Source organism: Rhinoderma darwinii, chromosome 3 (assembly GCF_050947455.1).
Source record: "Rhinoderma darwinii isolate aRhiDar2 chromosome 3, aRhiDar2.hap1, whole genome shotgun sequence".
NCBI classification, from domain to species: Eukaryota; Metazoa; Chordata; class Amphibia; order Anura; family Rhinodermatidae; genus Rhinoderma; species Rhinoderma darwinii.
In genome coordinates, this window is record NC_134689.1 from 236,790,903 (window position 1) to 236,811,492 (window position 20,590).

The window sequence follows — 20,590 nt, forward strand, 5'->3', positions numbered from 1 at the left end:
CAGTTAAATGCCGCTCGGAAAAAAATGCCTCCGCCTCCAATTTAAACCAATGGTAGACCGTTTCGGATGTTTTTTTGGCGCGCTTTCCGACATGGTTTCCATGTCAAAATCAGCACCAAAAAACTCTGTGTGAACGGGGCCTAATATTCATTCAAGTACTTTATTACTCACGGTGCATGTACAGGTGACACATGGATCCTGCCTGTCTGTCCATGTCTCTCCATCTGGAACGCGGCGCCCTTCAATCTCAACCACACATTCTGTAAGGTAGAAAGTATTTGAGAAGTGCTTGTTCTCTCATATTGGGTAAAACAAAGACAATGGGGCATATTTATAAATGCAATTATGCATTGAAAAGAATGATGTCAATGCTGAATGACATATTTATCAAACCCCTCTGTCACTTTTTCTGACACCTACAGAATGGCTTTCAAGTTGCACTTACAAGCAGAAAAGCAGCGTGTGCTGCCTTGGGAATGCAGCATGTGCTATACTGTAATAACATTCTGTACAGGTATACAGTACTTCTCAGGGTTATACCAGAATTTGTTCATTCTTACACACGCAATGAATGTCCCCTGGTCCTTTGTAGAGTCCTTGGAAAGACCAGATCATGTGCCAGTTCTTAGTATTGACCACATATAAGTTTATACATGCTAATAAGATCACCTCTAAGGGCACGTTCAGACGTGGCAGAGTTTTTCCGCTGCAAATGTTGGTGCAGATTTGGGGCAATTACGTAACGAATCTGCACCAACATTTGCATATTTGACAGGTAATTCAGACGTTGCAGATATCACAGCGGACTTGCCACAGATTTCAGTTTTTGCATTGCAAAGGCTGAAATCCGCAGTGAAATTCCGCTTCTTCTCCGCAATGGAAAGAGCATGCTGCGGAGGGAAAATTCTGTACCGCAGCCTAATTTCTGCACAGTTATTTTCTGCAACGTCTGAACTAACTTTCCTAAAAATTTATAGAAACAAATGTTTCCACAGCGGAATTCAACAGCAATTCCGCCACGTGTGCATGTGCACTAAGGCATCTTTTTTCCAACAATCAAGGACACCCATAATTTTTTAGAGTTGAGTAAGATACAGATGAGGCCCCCCTAGTTCATAGTAACATGAGTTAGTTATCCATGTTCCTGACTTGAAATATCCATTTGGCTATATAATAACAGGGGTATAAAATAAATCTGTGTATTTAACTCCTTCCCGCTCCAGGACGTGCTATTAGGTCATGCTGAGCATAGTTCGCACTCAGTGACCTAATAGTACATCCTGGGAATAACCACCATTCCGCGCACCCTCTCGTCACATTTATGAGCTGTGACAACTGCTGTCATGTACAGCAGTTGTCACAGCTCCTTCCCCAGAGACCGATAGCGCTGGTCCCCGCCGATTAACACCTTAGAAGCCGCGTTCCATAGTGATCGCAGCTTCTAAGGGGTTTAAACACCATTAACGTCCCTCGACGTGATCGCGGGCGCCGATGGTTTCTATGGCAACCGGGGGCCTAACAATGGCCTCCGGCTATGCCATCTACGGAAGACTAGTAGGTTCTGACCAAGGCAGGACCCACTATGCTTGCTGTCAGTGAGTAACTCACAGCTCTAATACACTGCACTACGCATTTAGTGCAGTGTATTAGAATAGCGATCTGAGCTTCCTGCCTTCAAGTCCCCTAGTGGGCCAAAAAGTTGAATAAAAATAAAAGTTTAAAAGTAAAAATACCCCTTTTTCCCTTATCAGCCCTTTATTATTTAATAAATAAACTATACATAATTGGTATCAAAGCGTCCATAACGGCCTGACCAATAATGGCATTTCATTATTTATCATATGCGGTGAACACTGCAAAGGAAAATAATAATAAACCATACCATAATCACAATTTTTTGGTCACTTCACCTCCCAAAAAATGAAATAAAAAGAGATCAAAAAGTCCCATGTATCCAAAAAACGAGTCCTCACACAGCTTATAGGTCTTAAAATATGTCAACACAAAAAGTAAATGATTTTTAAAAAAAAAAGTATTTTATTGTGCAAACGCCATAAGACATAAAAAAAAACTATAAACATATTGTATCGCCGTAATCGTATCGCCACGCAGAATAAAGTGAATATGTAATTTATAGCACATGGCGAACGATAAATAAAAAATAGAATAAAAAGTTGCATGAAGTGGTCTAGATTCCAAAATGGGGTCACTTTTAAGGGGTTTCCCCTGTACTGGTACCTCTAAAGCTCTGCAAATGCGACATGACGCCCAGAAACCAATTCAGCAAAATCTACATGCCAAATAGCGTTCCTTCCCTTCTGAGCTCTGCCGTTTGTCCAACCAGCAGTTTATAACCACATATGGGGGTATTGCCGTTGTCAGGAGAAATTGCATTTCAATTTTTGGGGTGCTTTTTCTCCTTTACTCCTTGTTAAAATTAAAAATGTGCATGTTTTATCAGAAAATATGTGATTTTCAATTTCACAGCCTAATTCCACAAAATGCAGCAAAAAAACTAAATTCCCACTATACCCCTTGATAAATTTCTTGAGGGGTTTAGTTTGCCAAATGCACCACAAGACCTCTTCAAACCTGACATAGTGCCTAAAATATAATCTGATAAAAAGAAGGCTCCAAAATCCACTAGGTGCTTCTTTGCTTCTGGTGCCTGTGTTTTAGTCCAGTACCACACTAGGGCCACATGTGGGATATTTCTAAAAACGGCAGAATCTGGGCAATAAACATTGAGTTGCATTTCTCTGGTAAAACCTTATATTTTATAGGAAAAAAATGGAATAAAAAGGATTTTCTGCAAAAAAAATAAATTTGTAAATTTCACCTCTACTTTCCTGTGAAACGCCTAAAGGGTTAGGAAACTTTCCAAATGCTGTTTTCAATACTTTGAGGGGTGCATTTTTAAAATGGGTTGACTTATGGGGGTTTGCATTGTATAAGCCCCTCAAAGCCACTTCACAACTGAACTGATCCCTGTAAAAATAGCCTTTTGAAATGATCTGGAAAATTTGAGAAATTTCTCCTAAAGTTCTAAGCCTTGTAACGTCCCAGAAAAATAAAAGGATGTTCAAAAAATGATACCAACGTTTAGTATGCATAAATGTGAACTAGTAACTATTTATTGTGCTATTACTATCTATATTACAAGCAGATACATTTAAATTCAGAAAAATGTTGCTATTTTTCACAAATATATAATATGTGTCATGAGAAAACGGTCTCAGAATCGCTTGGATAGATATATGCACTCCAGAGTTATTACCACATAAACTGACACATGTCAGATTTAAAAAATGGGCTCTGAGCCTTAAGGCCCAAACTAGGCTGCATCCTTAAGGGGTTAATACTGTGAAACCAGTTATTTAAATAATAATTTGATCAGTGAAACAATCCAAAAATTAAGTATTCAATAATATAAGTAATCGAAAGAAGTGCCGCCCCCCCTAGTACTTACCTTTACAAACAGGGCAACATGATCTTGGTGGAGTGATTTGCTCTGAACGGGGGCAGCTAAGAAGCGGACATGGTTTGTGCTCACATACCCATGTCAAATCCTGAGGAAGGCAAAAGCACACAAATTGGTTGAACATAATGCATACTGGTAGCTTAAAGGCCATGTACACCTTTGAAATAGTTTTTGTTTGTTTTTTTTAATCAAATTTTGTCCATCAGTGTGAGGGTATGTTTACACGGGCTATTTTCGGCCGTTTTTCGGGCCGTAAATGGCCCAAAAAGCGGCTGGAAGATAGGAAGCAGAACGCCTCCAAACATCTGCCCATTGATTTCTATGGGAAAAAACTGTGTTCTATTCCGACGGGACATTTTCTACGCGGCCGTTTTTCAAAACGGCCGCGTAAAAAATGGTCGGGAAAAAGAAGTGCATGTCACTTCTTCAGCCGTTTTTGGAGGCGTTTTTCATAGACTCTATAGAAAAACAGCTCCAAAAATGGCCGTTAAAAACGCAGCAAAAACGCGACTTTGAATAAAAAAACGTCTGAAAATGAGGATCTGTTTTCCCTTGAAAATGGCTCTGTATTTTCAGACGTTTTTTATTTTGTGTGTGCACATACCCTTATTGGTGTAACTTCCAAAATTCATATTATTAAAAAATATTTTTACTTTTTGAGGTACAGCTGTTTTGTATCCTGTATACAGAGCAATTATACAGTATCTTTCGCTGAATCCTGTATCCGTCAGGTCAGCGGCACTGACAGGTTCAGTGACAGCGGGTCATGCGTGTGTCATGCAGGATCGAGCTGTTACCATTCACATCTAAGTTCATAACTTAGATGCGATAGATAACAGGTGGGTTTTGTGTGTCAGAGACACACAGGACCCTCTGTCTTTGACAACGTCAGTCCTGACAGATTCAGGTCTTAGCGAATGATACAGCTGCTCTGTATACAGTATGCAAAACAGCTAAATCTCAAAAAGTAAAAATACTTTTTAATAAAATGTATTTAGGAAGTTGCACCAACCACACTGATGCACAATTTATATATAAATATATATATATATATATATATATATATATATATATATATACACACACTACCGTTCAAAAGTTTAGGGTCACTCAGAAATGTCCTTATTTTTGCAAGAAATGCACAGTTTTTTTCAATGAAGATAACATTAAATTAATCAGAAATACACTCTATGCATTGTTAATGTGCTAAATGACTATTCTAGCTGCAAACGTCTGGTTTTTAATGCAATATCTACATAGGTGTATAGAGGCCCATTTCCAGCAACCATCACTCCATTGTTCTAATGGTACATTGTGTTTGCTAACTGTGTTAGAAGGCTAATGGATGATTAGAAAACACTTGAAAACCCTCGTGCAATTATGTTAGCACCGCTGTAAACAGTTTTGCTGTTTAGAGGAGCTATAAAACGGACTTTCCTTTGAGCTAGTTGAGAATCTGGAGCATTACATTTGTGGGTTCGATTAAACTCTCAAAATGGCTAGAAAAAGAGAGCTTTCATGTGAAACTCGACAGTCTATACTTGTTCTTAGAAATTAAGGCTATTTCCATGCGAGAAATTGCCAAGAAACTGAAGATTTCCTACAACGGTGTGTACTACTCCCTTCAGAGGACAGCACAAACAGGCTCTAACCAGAGTAGAAAGAGAAGTGGGAGGCCCCGCTGCACAAATGAGCAACAAGACAAGTACATTAGAGTCTCTAGTTTGAGAAATAGATGCCTCACAGGTCCTCAACTGGCAGCTTCATTAAATAGTACCCGCAAAACGCCAGTGTCAACGTCTACTGTGAAGAGGCGACTCCGGGATGCTGGCCTTCAGGGCAGAGTGGCAAAGAAAAAGCCATATCTGAGACTGGCTAATAAAAGGAAAAGATTAATATGGGCAAAAGCACACAGACATTGGACAGAGGAAGATTGGAAAAAAGTGTTATGGACAGACGAATCGAAGTTTGAGGTGTTTGGATCACACAGAAGAACATTTGTAAGACGCAGAACAACTGAAAAGATGCTGGAAGAGTGCCTGACGCCATCTGTCAAGCATGGTGGAGGTAATGTTATGGTCTTGGGTTGCTTTGGTGCTGGTAAAGTGGGAGATTTGTACAAGGTAAAAGGGATTTTGAATAAGGAAGGCTATCACTCCATTTTGCAACGCCATGCCATACCCTGTGGACAGCGCTTGATTGGAGCCAATTTCATCCTACAACACGACAATGACCCAAAGCACACCTCCAAATTAGGCAAGAACTATTTAGGGAAGAAGCAGGCAGCTGGTATTCTATCTGTAATGGAGTGGCCAGCGCAGTCACCAGATCTCAACCCCATAGAGCTGTTGTGGGAGCAGCTTGACCGTATGGTACGCAAGAAGTGCCCATCAAGCCAATCCAACTTGTGGGAGGGCCTTCTGGAAGCATGGGGTGAAATTTCTCCCGATTACCTCAGCAAATTAACAGCTGCAATGTTGTAATTGCTGCAAATGGAGCATTCTTTGACGAAAGCAAAGTTTGAAGGACAAAATTATTATTTGAAATAAAAATCATTATTTCTAACCATGTCAATGTCTTGACTATATTTTCTAGTCATTTTGCAACTCATTTGATAAATATAAGTGTGAGTTTTCATGGAAAACACAAAATTGTCTGGGTGACCCCAAATTTTTGAACGGTAGCGAGTATATACATATATATATATATATATATATATATATATATATATATATATACAGTGAAGGAAATAAGTATTTGATCCCTTGCTGATTTTGTAAGTTTGCCCACTGTCAAAGACATGAGCAGTCTAGGATTTTTAGGCTAGGTTAATTTTACCAGTGAGAGATAGATTATATTTAAAAAAAAACAGAAAATCACATAGTCAAAATTATATATATTTATTTGCATTGTGCACAGAGAAATTAGTATTTGATCCCCTACCAACCATTAAGAGTTCAGCCTCCTCCAGACCAGTTACACGCTCCAAATCAACTTGGTGCCTGCATTAAAGACAGCTGTCTTAAATTGTCACCTGTATAAAAGACTCCTGTCCACAGACTCAATTAATCAGTCTGACTCTAACCTCTACAACATGGGCAAGACCAAAGAGCTTTCTAAGGATGTCAGGGACAAGATCATAGACCTGCACAAGGCTGGAATGGGCTACAAAACCATAAGTAAGACGCTGGGTGAGAAGGAGACAACTGTTGGTGCAATAGTAAGAAAATGGAAGACATACAAAATGACTGTCAATCGACATTGATCTGGGGCTCCATGCAAAATCTCACCTCGTGGGGTATCCTTGAACCTGAGGAAGGTGAGAGCTCAGCCGAAAACTACACGGGGGGAACTTGTTAATGATCTCAAGGCAGCTGGGACCACAGTCAACAAGAAAACCATTGGTAACACATTACGCCGTAATGGATTAAAATCCTGCAGTGCCCGCAAGGTCCCCCTGCTCAAGAAGGCACATGTACAGGCCCATCTGAAGTTTGCAAATGAACCTCTGGATGATTCTGAGAGTGATTGGGAGAAGGTGCTGTGGTCAGATGAGACTAAAATTGAGCTCTTTGGCATTAACTCAACTCGCCGTGTTTGAAGGAAGAGAAATGCTGCCTATGACCCAAAGAACACCGTCCCCACTGTCAAGCATGGATGTGGAAACATTATGTTTTGGGGGTGTTTCTCTGCTAAGGGCACAGGACTACTTCACCGCATCAATGGGAGAATGGATGGAGCCATGTACCGTCAAATCCTGAGTGACAACCTCCTTCCCTCCACCAGGACATTAAAAATGGCTCATGGCTGGGTCTTCCAGCACGACAATGACCCGAAACATACAGCCAAGGCAACAAAGGAGTGGCTCAAAAAGAAGCACATTGAGGTCATGGAGTGGCCTAGCCAGTCTCCAGACCTTAATCCCATCGAAAACTTATGGAGGGAGCTGAAGATCCGAGTTGCCAAGCGACAGCCTCGAAATCGTAATGACTTACAGATGATCTGCAAAGAGGAGTGGGCCAAAATTCCATCTAACGTGTGCAAACCTCATCATCAACTACAAAAAACGTCTGACTGCTGTGCTTGCCAACAAGGGTTTTGCCACCAAGTATTAAGTCTTGTTTGGCAAAGGGATCAAATACTTATTTCTCTGTGCACAATGCAAATAAATATATATAATTTTGACAATGTGATTTTCTGTTTGTTTTTTTTTTATACAATCTATCTCTCACTGGTAAAATTAACCTAGCCTAAAAATTCTAGACTGTTCATGTCTTTGACAGTGGGCAAACTTACAAAATCAGCAAGGGATCAAATACTTATTTCCTTCACTGTATATATAAAATGATGACAAATGTGTACATAGCCTTTTAGAGCACTTGCAGCAAATAACATTTAAACAGACATGTAATTGTTAATGAAGTCTAAAAATATAGTTAGAACGTTGTGATGTTAGTGGTCAAAAGTTGCATAGTAGCTATTAAGTCCTCATTCACACTGGGAGTCATGGGCCTAACAGAGACTTTTTGTAGTGCGACTTTCCAATTGTAATAATCGTGTGACAGCTGTAGCCCATAGCAGTACAATGGGGTGCATGCAACTCGAGGTATTCTTCTGGACTGCAGATATTGTTTTCTGCTCAGCTCTGCTTTACTCAGAAAGCCGAGTGAGCAGTGTACGGGGTCAATAGAAAGTCAATGCTGTTTCTTTTGGATTCTGTATGGATATTAGAGTACAGACATTGTATTGCATTGCTTATAGGGATGATTATCTCTGAAATACAGTCGTGTACAGAGGCATCAAATGGTGGTACTCAGTGCCTATGGCGTAATGGTAGAGACTCTGTGTGGCTCCGTACAGTCTCTGTGCACCTGCTCAAAAAGGGAGAAGTCATTTCTTAGCATTAAGGTATTATTACTTCAGCTCTCATTTAAAAAAAACTCCCACTTCTACCTAGTTTATATTGTATATTATGTGTTGTTGTTGTTGTTGTTGTTTTAATCTATGTACCCCTTTCTACTGCTATACTGTCCTGCTTTTAATTCTTTTTTTGTATTCATTTTTTTCTTCTTTAACCTTTGAATATAAAGGTAGCATACAAGAAATAACAATTAGTAGTAACCTCTACCATAGTCAAGGATTGACTATTTATAAGTACAAGCAGCAATGCTCTAAGAGCTCCTGCCTTGCGGAAGTTCTTTAGATCCCTGCAAACATTTTGTTAATTGATGCATCCAGATCCAAGAACGACTTATGATTACCAAATACAGTCAATCTCATCTGGAACGTTATTTCCATACCTTACATTGACATGTGTAACAAGGGTCATTCACAGCTTGTATCTCACTGCCCACCAGTAAGTCTGTGCAATTACTCAGAGCCTCTGGAAAATATCAAAAAGTTTGTTAAAAAGTGAGACTGTGACATCAGTCATCAAGTAACATATTGTAATGGTTAGAATTAGACTTACGGGCACAGCTTGTACAACACTGGCCAAAAGCAGGTGGAAGAATTTGGTGTCGAGGACAATCCACCAGGCTGGGACACTGCTTCCTGCTGCAACGTCTATACTGACGGCCATCTAGTAAACGCTAAAAACAGCATTTAATACAATGGGCACATTATCACAATCTACTAAACATGTTATGTAAACAGATCACACTGAAGTTGTAGTAAAAATAAAATTTGTCAAATGTTCACCTCTCACCTCACATGTGCAGATTTCACAGGGGTCATCTGATGGATGAAAGCTGTCTCCCGGAGAATATGCTTTTTTGCTAGATATACAGTCTGAAGAACAAGAAGAAAATGTTTCTAAAATTTACGATCCAAGCAAAAAAAAAAAAAAGGATAACACATAAGAAGTGACAGAGAAATAAATACAAAAAGTCTATTCATTGTAAATAAATGATGGTGTACTAGAAGCGTTTAAGCCTCCAAGTGGACACTGAGTTTCTCCCAAAAATATAAAACCCCTGGCTCTATGCTGTAACGCTGGGGGCTTTTACCTCTGTGTCAGCGTTCCCCTGCTCCTTGGGTAAGCCAGCATATACTGCTCCCGCCCGCTGCTCTCTCTCGTAGGGTGCTCGTGCCTGCACCCTGGTGTCCTCTTAAAGGGCCAGCACGCACCACTATTATCTTCCCTAGCCTATGCCTGTTAACCCTGCCCTACTTAAAGCCATCCTGTCTTCCTTCCTGTGCCTTGTTGGGTCTACCCATGTTCATTTAGCAAATGGTCCCTTAGTATTATCCTGTACCCAGTGTTTCCGTATCCTGTTTCCTGTATCTCGTATCCAATAATTGTGTTTGTTTCTGTACGAAGTATAGTTTCGGAGTCAAGTTTGTCATTTGTGCCAAGTATTATCTGTGCCAAGTGTCTGTCACGCCGAGTGTCTGCCACACCGAATGTCTGTCTATCTTCTAGCCAGGTACTCTTGTCCTGAAGACTTCCTTTGACTGTTCTTTGGCCAGCTCCTAATCCGCTACGGAGGAGCAGCCTAGTGGGTTCACATACCCCATAGTCGTGACATATGCCATGTGTATGTTTTGTTTTTTTCACCTGACCACTGTTCCTGTTAAGCTGTGTGACCAAAATCCTCTCAGGAACATTAACCTCTTCACTGCCCTAGACCACCAGAAATGTTGGCATTGACCTCTTCAATACTCCTTCACTACTGAAGATCACTAAGGTTGTTACCATTAAACACTTAACCCTCCATAGACCACCAGGGAATTTGTCTTGTCAGGGGGCCCAGAAATTCTAAGAGCTGACCTGATATATCTGGACACTGTATGCAATATTTATCTGGCTGGTTTGTCACTAATTATTTTGGAGCTATATGACAACAGTGTCTAAATCTCTAACTGCATCGCTCCAAAGCTACAAAGGTTTAGAGGGAACATGGCATCTGACCCTTCTTTGGTGCTTGCTTGTCCTACTAGATGATGCAATAAAGAGACACCACCTTGTTACTTCTTGTCTGTATTCTGCCCAGAACATCATGGTGCTGGTGATCCCAGCTATTCTATTTATTCCATGTATAGACAATATGGTCTCTGATACAGGTATTGACAGCTGGGAGAATTAGGTCATCAGAACTAAAGAAAAGTATTTTTGCAAGTGGAGTCAGGTTTTTAACATATAATGTATAGAGGAAATATGGTGATAGACGTAGGGATATATATCTAACAAGGAGACATGTCAGACAAATTTAACTCTACAGATTGATCTTTTCACATTATAATTTTCTTCTATCTAAAATTATAAATGTCTCTCCAACCTGCACATAGTGGACAGCATTCTCCAGGCAGTGTTATCTGGTTAGTGCAGGATGTGATACATTGCACCTTGGCACAGGTGGTAACTCCATCTACACACATGCAGGACATGCAACGATCCACAGTGGAAATCCAGTTACTGTTGTCTTTGTATTCCCGACCATTATATATACAACCTGCAATAAACAATAGATCATCAGATTGACATTTCCTAGCAGAATACTTGAAATGTGAAAGTGGGTAAGTACCGCAGCAGGATAGTACCAGCAAAAGTAAACATTACGCAAATGCCTAAAAGCAATAATTAGAAGGCACAGTTTATCATAATTTGTATGTCTGGCTCTGGACACCAGTGAGCTGGAAAAAGCTTTTCATTTTACTATGTGTGTCTGACTCTGCCTGGTACTTCCACATTCTGCCCCTTCTGGGCAATGGGACTGTGCACTGGAAGAAGTTGAGTAACATAAATAATGGAAAATGAAAAAATGAATGGACAGAAGACCCTCTCAGTACCTTTGTGTAATCAATCAAGAGTCAAGGGTCTTTACTGAGCCAAGTAGCATTTCTTAGCCAGTTAGTGATATTCTCTATTTTTGTAGGTTGTAAAATAACAAATTACAAAGGACGCCAAGCATTACACCCTAAATTCAATATGTGTGCTTATTTATTGCTAGTGACTGAAATCTTTGTGATTTTAATATATTGTACTTAAATATATAAATTAATAGTAAAGTTAATTTCAAAAATAAATATTAAATAATTTATGTTTCTTATACAATTATATCACATTTGTAATCAAATGAATGAGCAGGAGAGGATAAACTCTCAGGTTCTCTGTACTGAAATAGTGATAGAACACTGTTGCTTTAATAATTTAAGTTAAACCCTGCTTGGATTGCATGGAAATATAGACTTTAGATGTAGAAATGGCTCTCGTCTCAACATACAGAGTAAATAGTTGTAAAGGTCCCACCAGGAGACTCACCTCTACAGCGAGGACAACATGCTCCTCGGTCTGTCACCTGCTGGGTGCAAGGTAGAGGGGGACATGTGGGAGGATCACACTGCACATTTCCTGCCTGGGAGGGAACATCAGATAACATTAACAAGCTATTCATAATGTATTCAGGGGAACATTCCACATACTGCACATTTGCCTTCCATAGTGTGACTAAGGCCCAGTTTACACAGAGTTTTTTTACACGTTTTTTGGACGCGGAAACCGCGTCAGAAAATGCTCCAAATGACGTGCGAAAATGCCTCCCGTTGATTTCAATAGGAGGCGGAGGCGTTTTTTTTCCCGCGGGGCAAAAAAACGCTCACGGAAAAAAGAAGCGAAATGCCCTAACTTCGGGCCCTTACGTCTCTGACCTCCCATTGACATCAATGGGAGGCAGAGAAATCGTGTACTTTGTGTCGTTTTTGCTCGTGGTGCTCAATGTTCTGAGCGAAAAACAAAGCGAAAAACGCGGCAAACGGCGTGCAGGCAGATCAAAATCTGCCTCAAAATTCCAAACAGAATTTTGAGGCAAAATTCCAAACAGAATTTTGAGGCAAAATTTTCTGCCTGCAAAAAAACTCTGTGTGAACATAGCCTAACAGTAATTTTCTGGATTGTTTATAAAAAAATTCCATCGTTTAGGGTAGGACATGTCTAATGGTGGTAATGGTAAATTAAAATCAACTAGACTTGTATAGAGCTCTTGGAGACATTTCACTTCTCAATGAAGTGGCCCCCACCACTGTGGGTAATTCTTTATCCTTAATATAATCATCAAGTCTTCATTACTGGTGACTAAATTATGCACAAGGGCATAAGCAGTACTGTGCAAATGTTTTAGGCAGTTGTGGAAAAATGCTGCAAAGTAAGAATGCTTTCAAAAATAGAAGTGTTAATAGATAATATCAATTAACAAAATACAAAGTGAATGCACAGAAGATAAATCTAAATCAAATCAATATCTGGTGTGACCACTCTTTGCCTTCAAAACAGCATCAATTCTTCTAGGCACACTTGCATAAAGTCATGGATTTTGTATGATTATAGTCAGGTGTATGATTAGGTGATAATTATCAACATTTTCATATGTAGGTTGAAGCATTAACTGTAACAGAAACAGCTGTGTAGGAGGCTTAAAACTGGACGAGGAACAGCCAAACTCTGCTACAAAAGTGAGGTTTTGGAAGACAGTTAATGTCACAGGTCTACCATGAATTCACTGTATAAATTGATATAAATATAATTGTGCTCCCACAATATAAGGAAATTAGAAGGTTCACTGAAGTGACAACTGAGTAAAATATACCTTTTAATAGTAACTCATTTTAAAAACAGGGGTAACACACCACTGTGAAATTAGCCCCACCGTGAAAATTTAAAAGCGTATTAAACAAAAAACACTGAGTAATTATGATAAATATATCTCAGTGTTTGTAACAATGTTTCACTGAAAACAGCATTTAACCTGGGCACAACAGTAGTACAATCCGCAAAGTGCACCAGTGTCCGTAAACAAAACACCGGATCTCCTAGCGCTGGGTGTAAAACAATGCTACTGTCCCCTATGCAGACATTCCATATATAATGAACGACCCTACGCGTTTCAGGTACTCATCCTCAGGGGTCCGTATCTTGGTCACTCTGGCCTCATCACCAGCGATAATAGTATTCAACAGCAGATATTCTGCTGTGCGTCACGGGAAGATGCTCGTATCGATGTCAACGGCATACTTCATTGCAGGCGCTGGGTTACTATAAGCACCAAACTCCACCCCTCGTTTTTGGCGGCGCTACATGAACTGACCAATCACAACACCCTCTCGATTCGTGACACCTGCCCATGTGACCCCCCGCCGTCAGCTGACAGCCAGGGGTCATCATCGGCCGCATCAAACCGAACGCGCAGGCGCAGTAGAAGCCAGGGACGTATCGCCCGGACTGCCAAGTAAGAGGAAGGTAAGTGCAAGCGATAATTTGTTTGTAAGTATGTTTTGCGGGACAGTTACCCACCGCAAGTGGACTACCTCAAAAACGCAACTCTCTAGTTTATAAACACATATTGGGTGGACAAGATAGCGGAAACCCTCCCATTTAAAATTTCTGACACAAGATCTCTAAATATGTTAACTGGCCAAAATGGCCATGTCAAGCATAGTACACTATGCAGAATACAACCACCCACCCAAAAGGCCACCCAGGGTGAATATTGGCCGCCTAAGGAGGAGGAATGGTGTTCCATATTAAATAAAACACGTATAATTAGTCTGCTCGTTTAAACCCGCTGGTTGTATGCATGCCAGTCTATGGATCCATTGGGCTTCTTTGCGTAGAATTAAATTGTCCCAGTCACCTCCTCTTTTAGGAGGTCTAATGAGTACAATTACTTGAAACTTTAAACATGCTGCATGGCCTTGGTGTTTGGCATGCACATGCTTGGATATTGGGGTGTCCCTAGCATGGATAATGTCTCCGACATGCTCCCTTATCCGGCGCCGAAATTGTTGCGCTGTTTTACCCACATAATTAAGGGGGCATGGGCATGTAATGAGGTAAACCACCCCCGCTGTTTTGCAATTGACAAAATCCCGAATGTTGTATTTCTCCTGTGTTGCAACACTGGTAAAGCTGTTCCCTTTGAGAATGAAGTCACAAGCTTTACAGCTACCACATCTAAAAGTGCCTGGTATTTGTCTATCCAGCCACGTACCCCTAGGTAAAATGGGGTCAAAACAGCTATGCATGACTCTGTCCCTGATGTTTTTTCCCCTCCGATACGTGACAGAGGGCCACTGTGTGATCTGATCAACCAGGTCTGTATCAGAACTGAGAATACGCCAATACCTTTTCAGGATTTGCATGATATCATTTTGTTTAGAATCATAAGTGCCTATGAGTCTCGTAACTTGTTCTTGTTTACGTTTTTTAGGAACCAGAAGACATTGCCTATCTGCGTCCCTTGCTCCCTCATAGGCCTTTCTGATTACACCCTTGGGGAAGCCTCTATCCTTCAATCTTATCTTGAGTTCCTGAGCCTGGCACTCAAAATCACCCATGGAGCTACAATTCCTGCGTACTCTCATAAATTGGCCTTTTGGAATACCACGTTTGAGGGGATAAGGATGACAATTGTTCCATTGCAAGAAACTATTGGTTGCTGTTTCTTTCCGGTGTACCTTTATACGAATTGTGCCTTCTCCTGTTTTTATAATTTTCAAATCCAGAAAAGACAATTCTTTTTCACTGATCTCACACGTGAACCTAAGCCCTATATCATTTGTGTTGAGGGCTGCTACAAAGCTATGGAACTCCTCTGCTGTAGAGTTCCAAAGAAGCAGCACGTCATCAATATATCTAATCCATAGTCCAATGGATGAAGTCCATTTGGTAAAATTGTCCCCAAAGACAATTGTCTCCTCCCACCAGCCAAGAAATAAATTTGCATAGGTGGGAGCGGCAGGACTCCCCATTGCAGTGCCACATTGCTGATGAAAGATCTTGTCTTCAAAGATAAATATATTTTTTTCAAGAACAAATTGTAATAACTGCAAAACAAATTGGTTATGGGCTGCAAACTGAGTGCCCCTTGATCCAAGGAAGTACTCGATCGCCTTATAACCCAACTTGTGAGGTATGGATGAATACAACGCCTCAACATCCAGGCTAGCCAACAGTGTGCCTTTCTCCAAAGAAATACCATCAATCTGTTTCAGAACATCCATAGTGTCACGTACATATGATGTGAGACTCAAGACAAAAGGGCGCAACACCTGATCAACATATGTACTCACATTTTGAGTTAGATTATTAATGCCTGAAACAATAGGTCTGCCACGTAAGGGGGGATACCCTTTGTGGATTTTGGGCAGGCTATAAAAACATGCCATGATGGGAAATTGTGGGAACAGGAACCCAAACTCGCTAGCACTGATCAAAGATCTGCTCTTTGCATCACTCAGAATGCCCAGCAACTCTTTCTTGAACAGTGCTGTGGGGTTATCCTTCAAAATGGTGTAACAGTCAGGGTTGAGTAAAATGTCCTCACACATTTTTTTGTAGTCATCTCTGCCCATGACCACGATGTTCCCACCTTTATCAGATGCCTTTAGAACAATATTTTGTTTTTTCTCTAAAGTGGTCAGAGCTACTCTTTCGGACCAGGACAGGTTGTTGTCTATGCCCCTATTGTCCTGACTAAGATTTTTAATCTCATCTCCCACCATTTCCACAAATAAATCCACATTGGTAAAATCTCCTATAGGTGGCAGCTTCCTACTCTTCAATTTAAGATTGGTGAAAGGACCTAGACCTGGGGTTCTACCAGATTCCTCTAGTAACCCCTCTAAGGCCACCAGGCCTTCCATATCAGATTCTTCTAACCCCAATTCAATGCATTTTTTTCTATTATGGTGTTTGAAGAATTTGATCCATTTTAGTTTGCGAGCAAACAAATTAAGGTCCTTTATCCAAGAAAATGAGTCAAACTTAACAGTGGGGACAAAGGAAAGTCCCTTTTCCAGTAGCGTGCTCTCTGATGCACTCAAAATATATTCAGATAGGTTTATGATTCGTAGTCTATCCATATTTCCCTTCACTAATCCTTTTGTCCCCTCAGCATGTAGCGGGAAATGGGGGGATTGTTGGCTAAAAAATTATTGCCACTATTAGAAGAAGCTCTAGCACGGCCTCTATTTCTACCTCTAACTCCTCCCCTGTATTTTTGTTTCCCACCACTACCACCAAAGAAAGGGCCCAATCTTTCAGAGTCTGTTGTTTCACTCTCTGATGTGGAAAGGTCAGTTTCCCTCGGCCCCCTATTAGTCTGTTGATATTGCTGTTGTTGGGTATTGACAAGACTGAGCACAGCAACAAGACAGTAATTCTGCATCAGCAAGGTCTCTCCCAGGCAAAGATTTCAAACAGATTGGGGTTTCAAGATGTGCTGCTCAAGCTCTTTTGAAGAAGCACAAAGAACATTGAGGACCATAGACGCAGTTGTCGGCCAAAGAAGCTTAGTACAGCTGATCAAAGACAGATCATGCTTACATCCCTTCGAAATCAGACGATGTCCAGCAGTGCCATCAGCTTAGAACTGGCAGAAACCAGTGGGACCCAGGTACACCCATCTACTGTTCAGAGAAGTCTGTCCAGAAGTGCTCTATATGAAAAAATTGCGGCTAAAAAGCCATACCTTCGACGTGGAAACAAGGCCAAGCGACTCTCTTATGCACGAAAACATAGGAACTAGGGTGCAGAAAAATTGTAGGAGGTGCTCTGAATTGATGAGTCAAAATTGTAAATCTTTGGCTGTAACAGAAGGCAGTTTGTTCACAGAAGGGCTGGAGAGTGGTACAATAATGTGTGTCTGGAGGCAACAGTAAAGCATGGTGGAGGTTCCTTGCAAGTTTGGGGCTGCATTTCAGCAAATGGAATTGGGTATTTGGTCAGGATTAATGGTGTCCTTAATGCTGAGAAATACAGGCACATAATTATCCATTATGCAATACCATACGGGAGGTGTCTGATTGGCTCCAAATTTATTCTGCAGCAGGACAACAACCCCATTCATACAGCCAATGTCATTAAGAACTATTTCCAGCGTAAAGAAGAACAGGGCCCCCACAGAGCCCTGATCTCAACATCATCGAGTCTGTCTGGGATTACATGAAGAGACAGAAGGATTTGAGAAAGCCTACATCCAGAGAAGATCGTTAGTTCTCCGAGATGCTTGGAACAACCTACCTGCCGAGTTCCTTCTAAAACAAGTGTGCAAGTGTAGCTGGAAGAATTGATGCTGTTTTGAAGGCAAGCGGTGGTCACACCAAATATCGATTTGATTTAGATTTCTCGTGATGAAAAAAAAACTATTTGTAGAGTCCATGGCCACGGACCGTCGGGATTACTCCCTCCCCGACGGCCGCAGCCATGGATCTGTGAGTGCTGGCCCACATCTCCTCCCCAGGAGACGCCAGCGCTCACTTCCACTCCGTTCTGCTGTGTCCTGTAGGGTGCTTTAAAGGGCCAGCGCACATGAAAATAATCATCAATTAACCCATGATCACCATGGACTATAAAAAAGGCTCTGCCCTTTCGCTCATTGCCTGAGGGTTGTTGTGTTTACCCATGTTCATATTAGCAAATGGTCCCTTAGTGTTATCCTGTTCCTGTTGTTCCCGTGCCCTGTTACCTGTATCTTGTACCCCGTGCTATATCTGTTCCTGTGCATTAACCTGCTATAGTCGTGTTGTGCCACCGGTCACGCCTGCTGATATACACCATGTCTAGTGTCTACAAGTTGCTGTGCCGAGCCTCCATTACTGTCTGGACTATTAAAGGTACTATTGTACTAGGACTGTTGTTTGGCCAGCTGCTAATCCGCTATGGCGGTGCGGCCTAGTGGGTCCACATACCCACGGATCGTGACACTATTAACACTTCTGTTTTTGAAAGCATTCTCACTTTGCAGCATTTTTCCACAACTGCCTAGAACTGTTGCACAGTACTGTATGTTGGGGAATATTACTATCAGTACTCGATATACACCATGACCTAAATAAATTAAATCCTTTAGTGACATACCGGCAAAAATGAAAAATGACTGAAAAATGGCTCTTACACTCATTCGTATTACAGCTCCGCTTTGTATTGAGCCATAATAGGGCTCTCATAAAAGTACATGAGGCCTCTACTGTATCTCTGTATGCCTTCGAATTCATACGGCGGCATACAGAGGATTTTTCTATCGGATTCTATATGAATCGTGGCATGCTCCATCGGACTTCTTATGTATAAAGGTTTTCTCCCCTAGGAGCAATGCTTCAAGAGTAGATTATCTCTGCATATACGGCCCCTCAAGGAGCCTGTATGGCAGCACACAGGGTCCGTGGAGTTGTGTACAGGGTAGCCGCGTTGACTCACATTCTCTGCACAGTCTCCGTGCACATGGCTCTATCCTGTAAATGAGCCCTTAGTCATATTATGCAAAGGAAAATATCAATTATGTAGAATATATCCCACAACATTATGAATACTCAAGTACAATACATCTACAAGCTTCAGAATTACGTTCTGTAGCACAATATGCACTTATAATATATCCCTTTCAGTTGGATTTGTTTGAGCTACACATAGATATGCGGTAGGTATAGGACAAACTATCTGGTACTTACTGTGCATGTACACTGCAGGCATGGATCTGAGGAGGGTACCCAGTGGGCACCATCACTATACTCTTTTCCTTCATAATAACACACTAAAAATAAATCACAGGCAAAAATGTATAAATATTAATGTTAATAACAGTTTATAATTAAGAACCTTTTTGTGTTTTGCACTTTATTTTTAAAAGCACAGTAAGGAATGAATTGGCAAAGAAAACATGACTCTTAAAGATTGACTGAAAAATTACAAGCAGATCTCTGGGTCCATGAGTACAGAGACTGCAAATATCTATGCAGGGAGAAAAAATATTCCCTAAGTATATGCAAGATCAGGCGAGTCAACAGGCACGGACCAAATGAGTGCCTATTTGGACAGAAAGAATATACTACTTTGGACGTGGAGTGAAGAAGGTCATCTAAGTCAAAGTAAAGCAGGCCGTCATCTGCGGCCCACATGGCACCATACTCCCGAGACATCCGCGAGACAAAAGAGAGCAAGCTGAAGGAGGAGCGCCACACACACACCCTGTAGAAAGTGCCATACACACACCCCTGTAGAAAGGACCACCCCCTGTAGATAATGCCCCACACAGTCCCCTGTAGATAGTGCCACATCCCCTATAGATACTGCCCCACACTGTCGACAGTGCTACACCCCCTCCCTGTAGATAACTCCATTGGGGCTCCCTCTAGGAGTGGAATCCCCAGCCAGAGCGTTGCCGACAGTCTGGCCAGGGATTCCGTTCCTAGAGGTGGCCCCTGACGTCACTGTCCCTATATCTAAAGTGGCATTATCTACGGAGCGCACTGTGGCACTATCTAAAAAGGGACTGCCCAATCTTGACATTCTTGTGTCTGCCAAACGTTGCCAACTGAGCAGCCAGATTGCATTTAGTGACACAAACTGGAAAACTGGATTGTTAAAATAAGCACATGGAGTAAACAAGCAAATTTCCAGTAAATTTAAAACTAGTGGTATTATTATAGTGATGTAGTATTGTTATAGTAGTTCAAATACCTAATTGATTAACAATAGCTTTGTATTATATAAAATTTGAAAGTAATGCGGTCCGTCAACTTCACATTTTTTCTATGTGCGCCCATTTACCCGGCCCAGTTTGAGACCTCTGAAGTAAAGCAACAATAGCTAAATCAAGCTCCAAGTTTATCCACTATTAGGCGCACGCTACCTCAGAGATAGAATATACATAAAGGTATAAATGCTGGAAACTTTCCTAGAACAGAGTTGCACTGAGGAAGCGACTCTTATTAGTGATGAAACACCTTTGAGGCTCATAAGCAAGTCCAGTTGACTGCTAGATGTTAACTGACAAGGCTAAAAAAAAACTGAGCATAATGCTACTTTTCCTTATTATTCTACAGCTCAACTGTACCTGGGCACTCCATGCAGCATTGACCAGGCTTGCTGATTGGGTTGGCACAGAAGACTTGAGGGCACACTACATGGGTGCATGTGACACTGCCTTCCAAACACACACAACGGAGGCATGGGTCTGACACAGAGGTGAAAGTCTGATGGTTTGAGTATTCTTTGCTCTCATAGAAGCAGCGATCACACACAGGACAGCAAGAAGACGATAGAGAGAGCACTGGATGGCTGCAATCTTTTTCACATTGAACACGTTGGCATGTCACCATCTCATTCTAAAAGGA

At 41.2% G+C, this 20,590-nt stretch overlaps 1 protein-coding gene across 1 annotated transcript in view; it reads right to left on the reverse strand.

Annotated features, from left to right (window-relative positions):
• KCP (kielin cysteine rich BMP regulator) overlaps positions 1–20,590 on the reverse strand; it is a 185,790-nt gene that overhangs the window by 9,838 nt on the left and 155,362 nt on the right. Inside the window, exons 40-48 of the mRNA XM_075859420.1 lie at positions 20,311–20,581; positions 18,926–19,008; positions 11,745–11,838; positions 10,762–10,935; positions 9,189–9,271; positions 8,952–9,072; positions 8,782–8,864; positions 3,470–3,569; positions 172–260 (exon numbers count right to left, since the gene is read on the reverse strand). Coding sequence (XP_075715535.1) covers positions 172–260; positions 3,470–3,569; positions 8,782–8,864; positions 8,952–9,072; positions 9,189–9,271; positions 10,762–10,935; positions 11,745–11,838; positions 18,926–19,008; positions 20,311–20,581 — 1,098 coding nt within the window. The remainder of the gene's footprint in view (positions 1–171; positions 261–3,469; positions 3,570–8,781; positions 8,865–8,951; positions 9,073–9,188; positions 9,272–10,761; positions 10,936–11,744; positions 11,839–18,925; positions 19,009–20,310; positions 20,582–20,590) is intronic.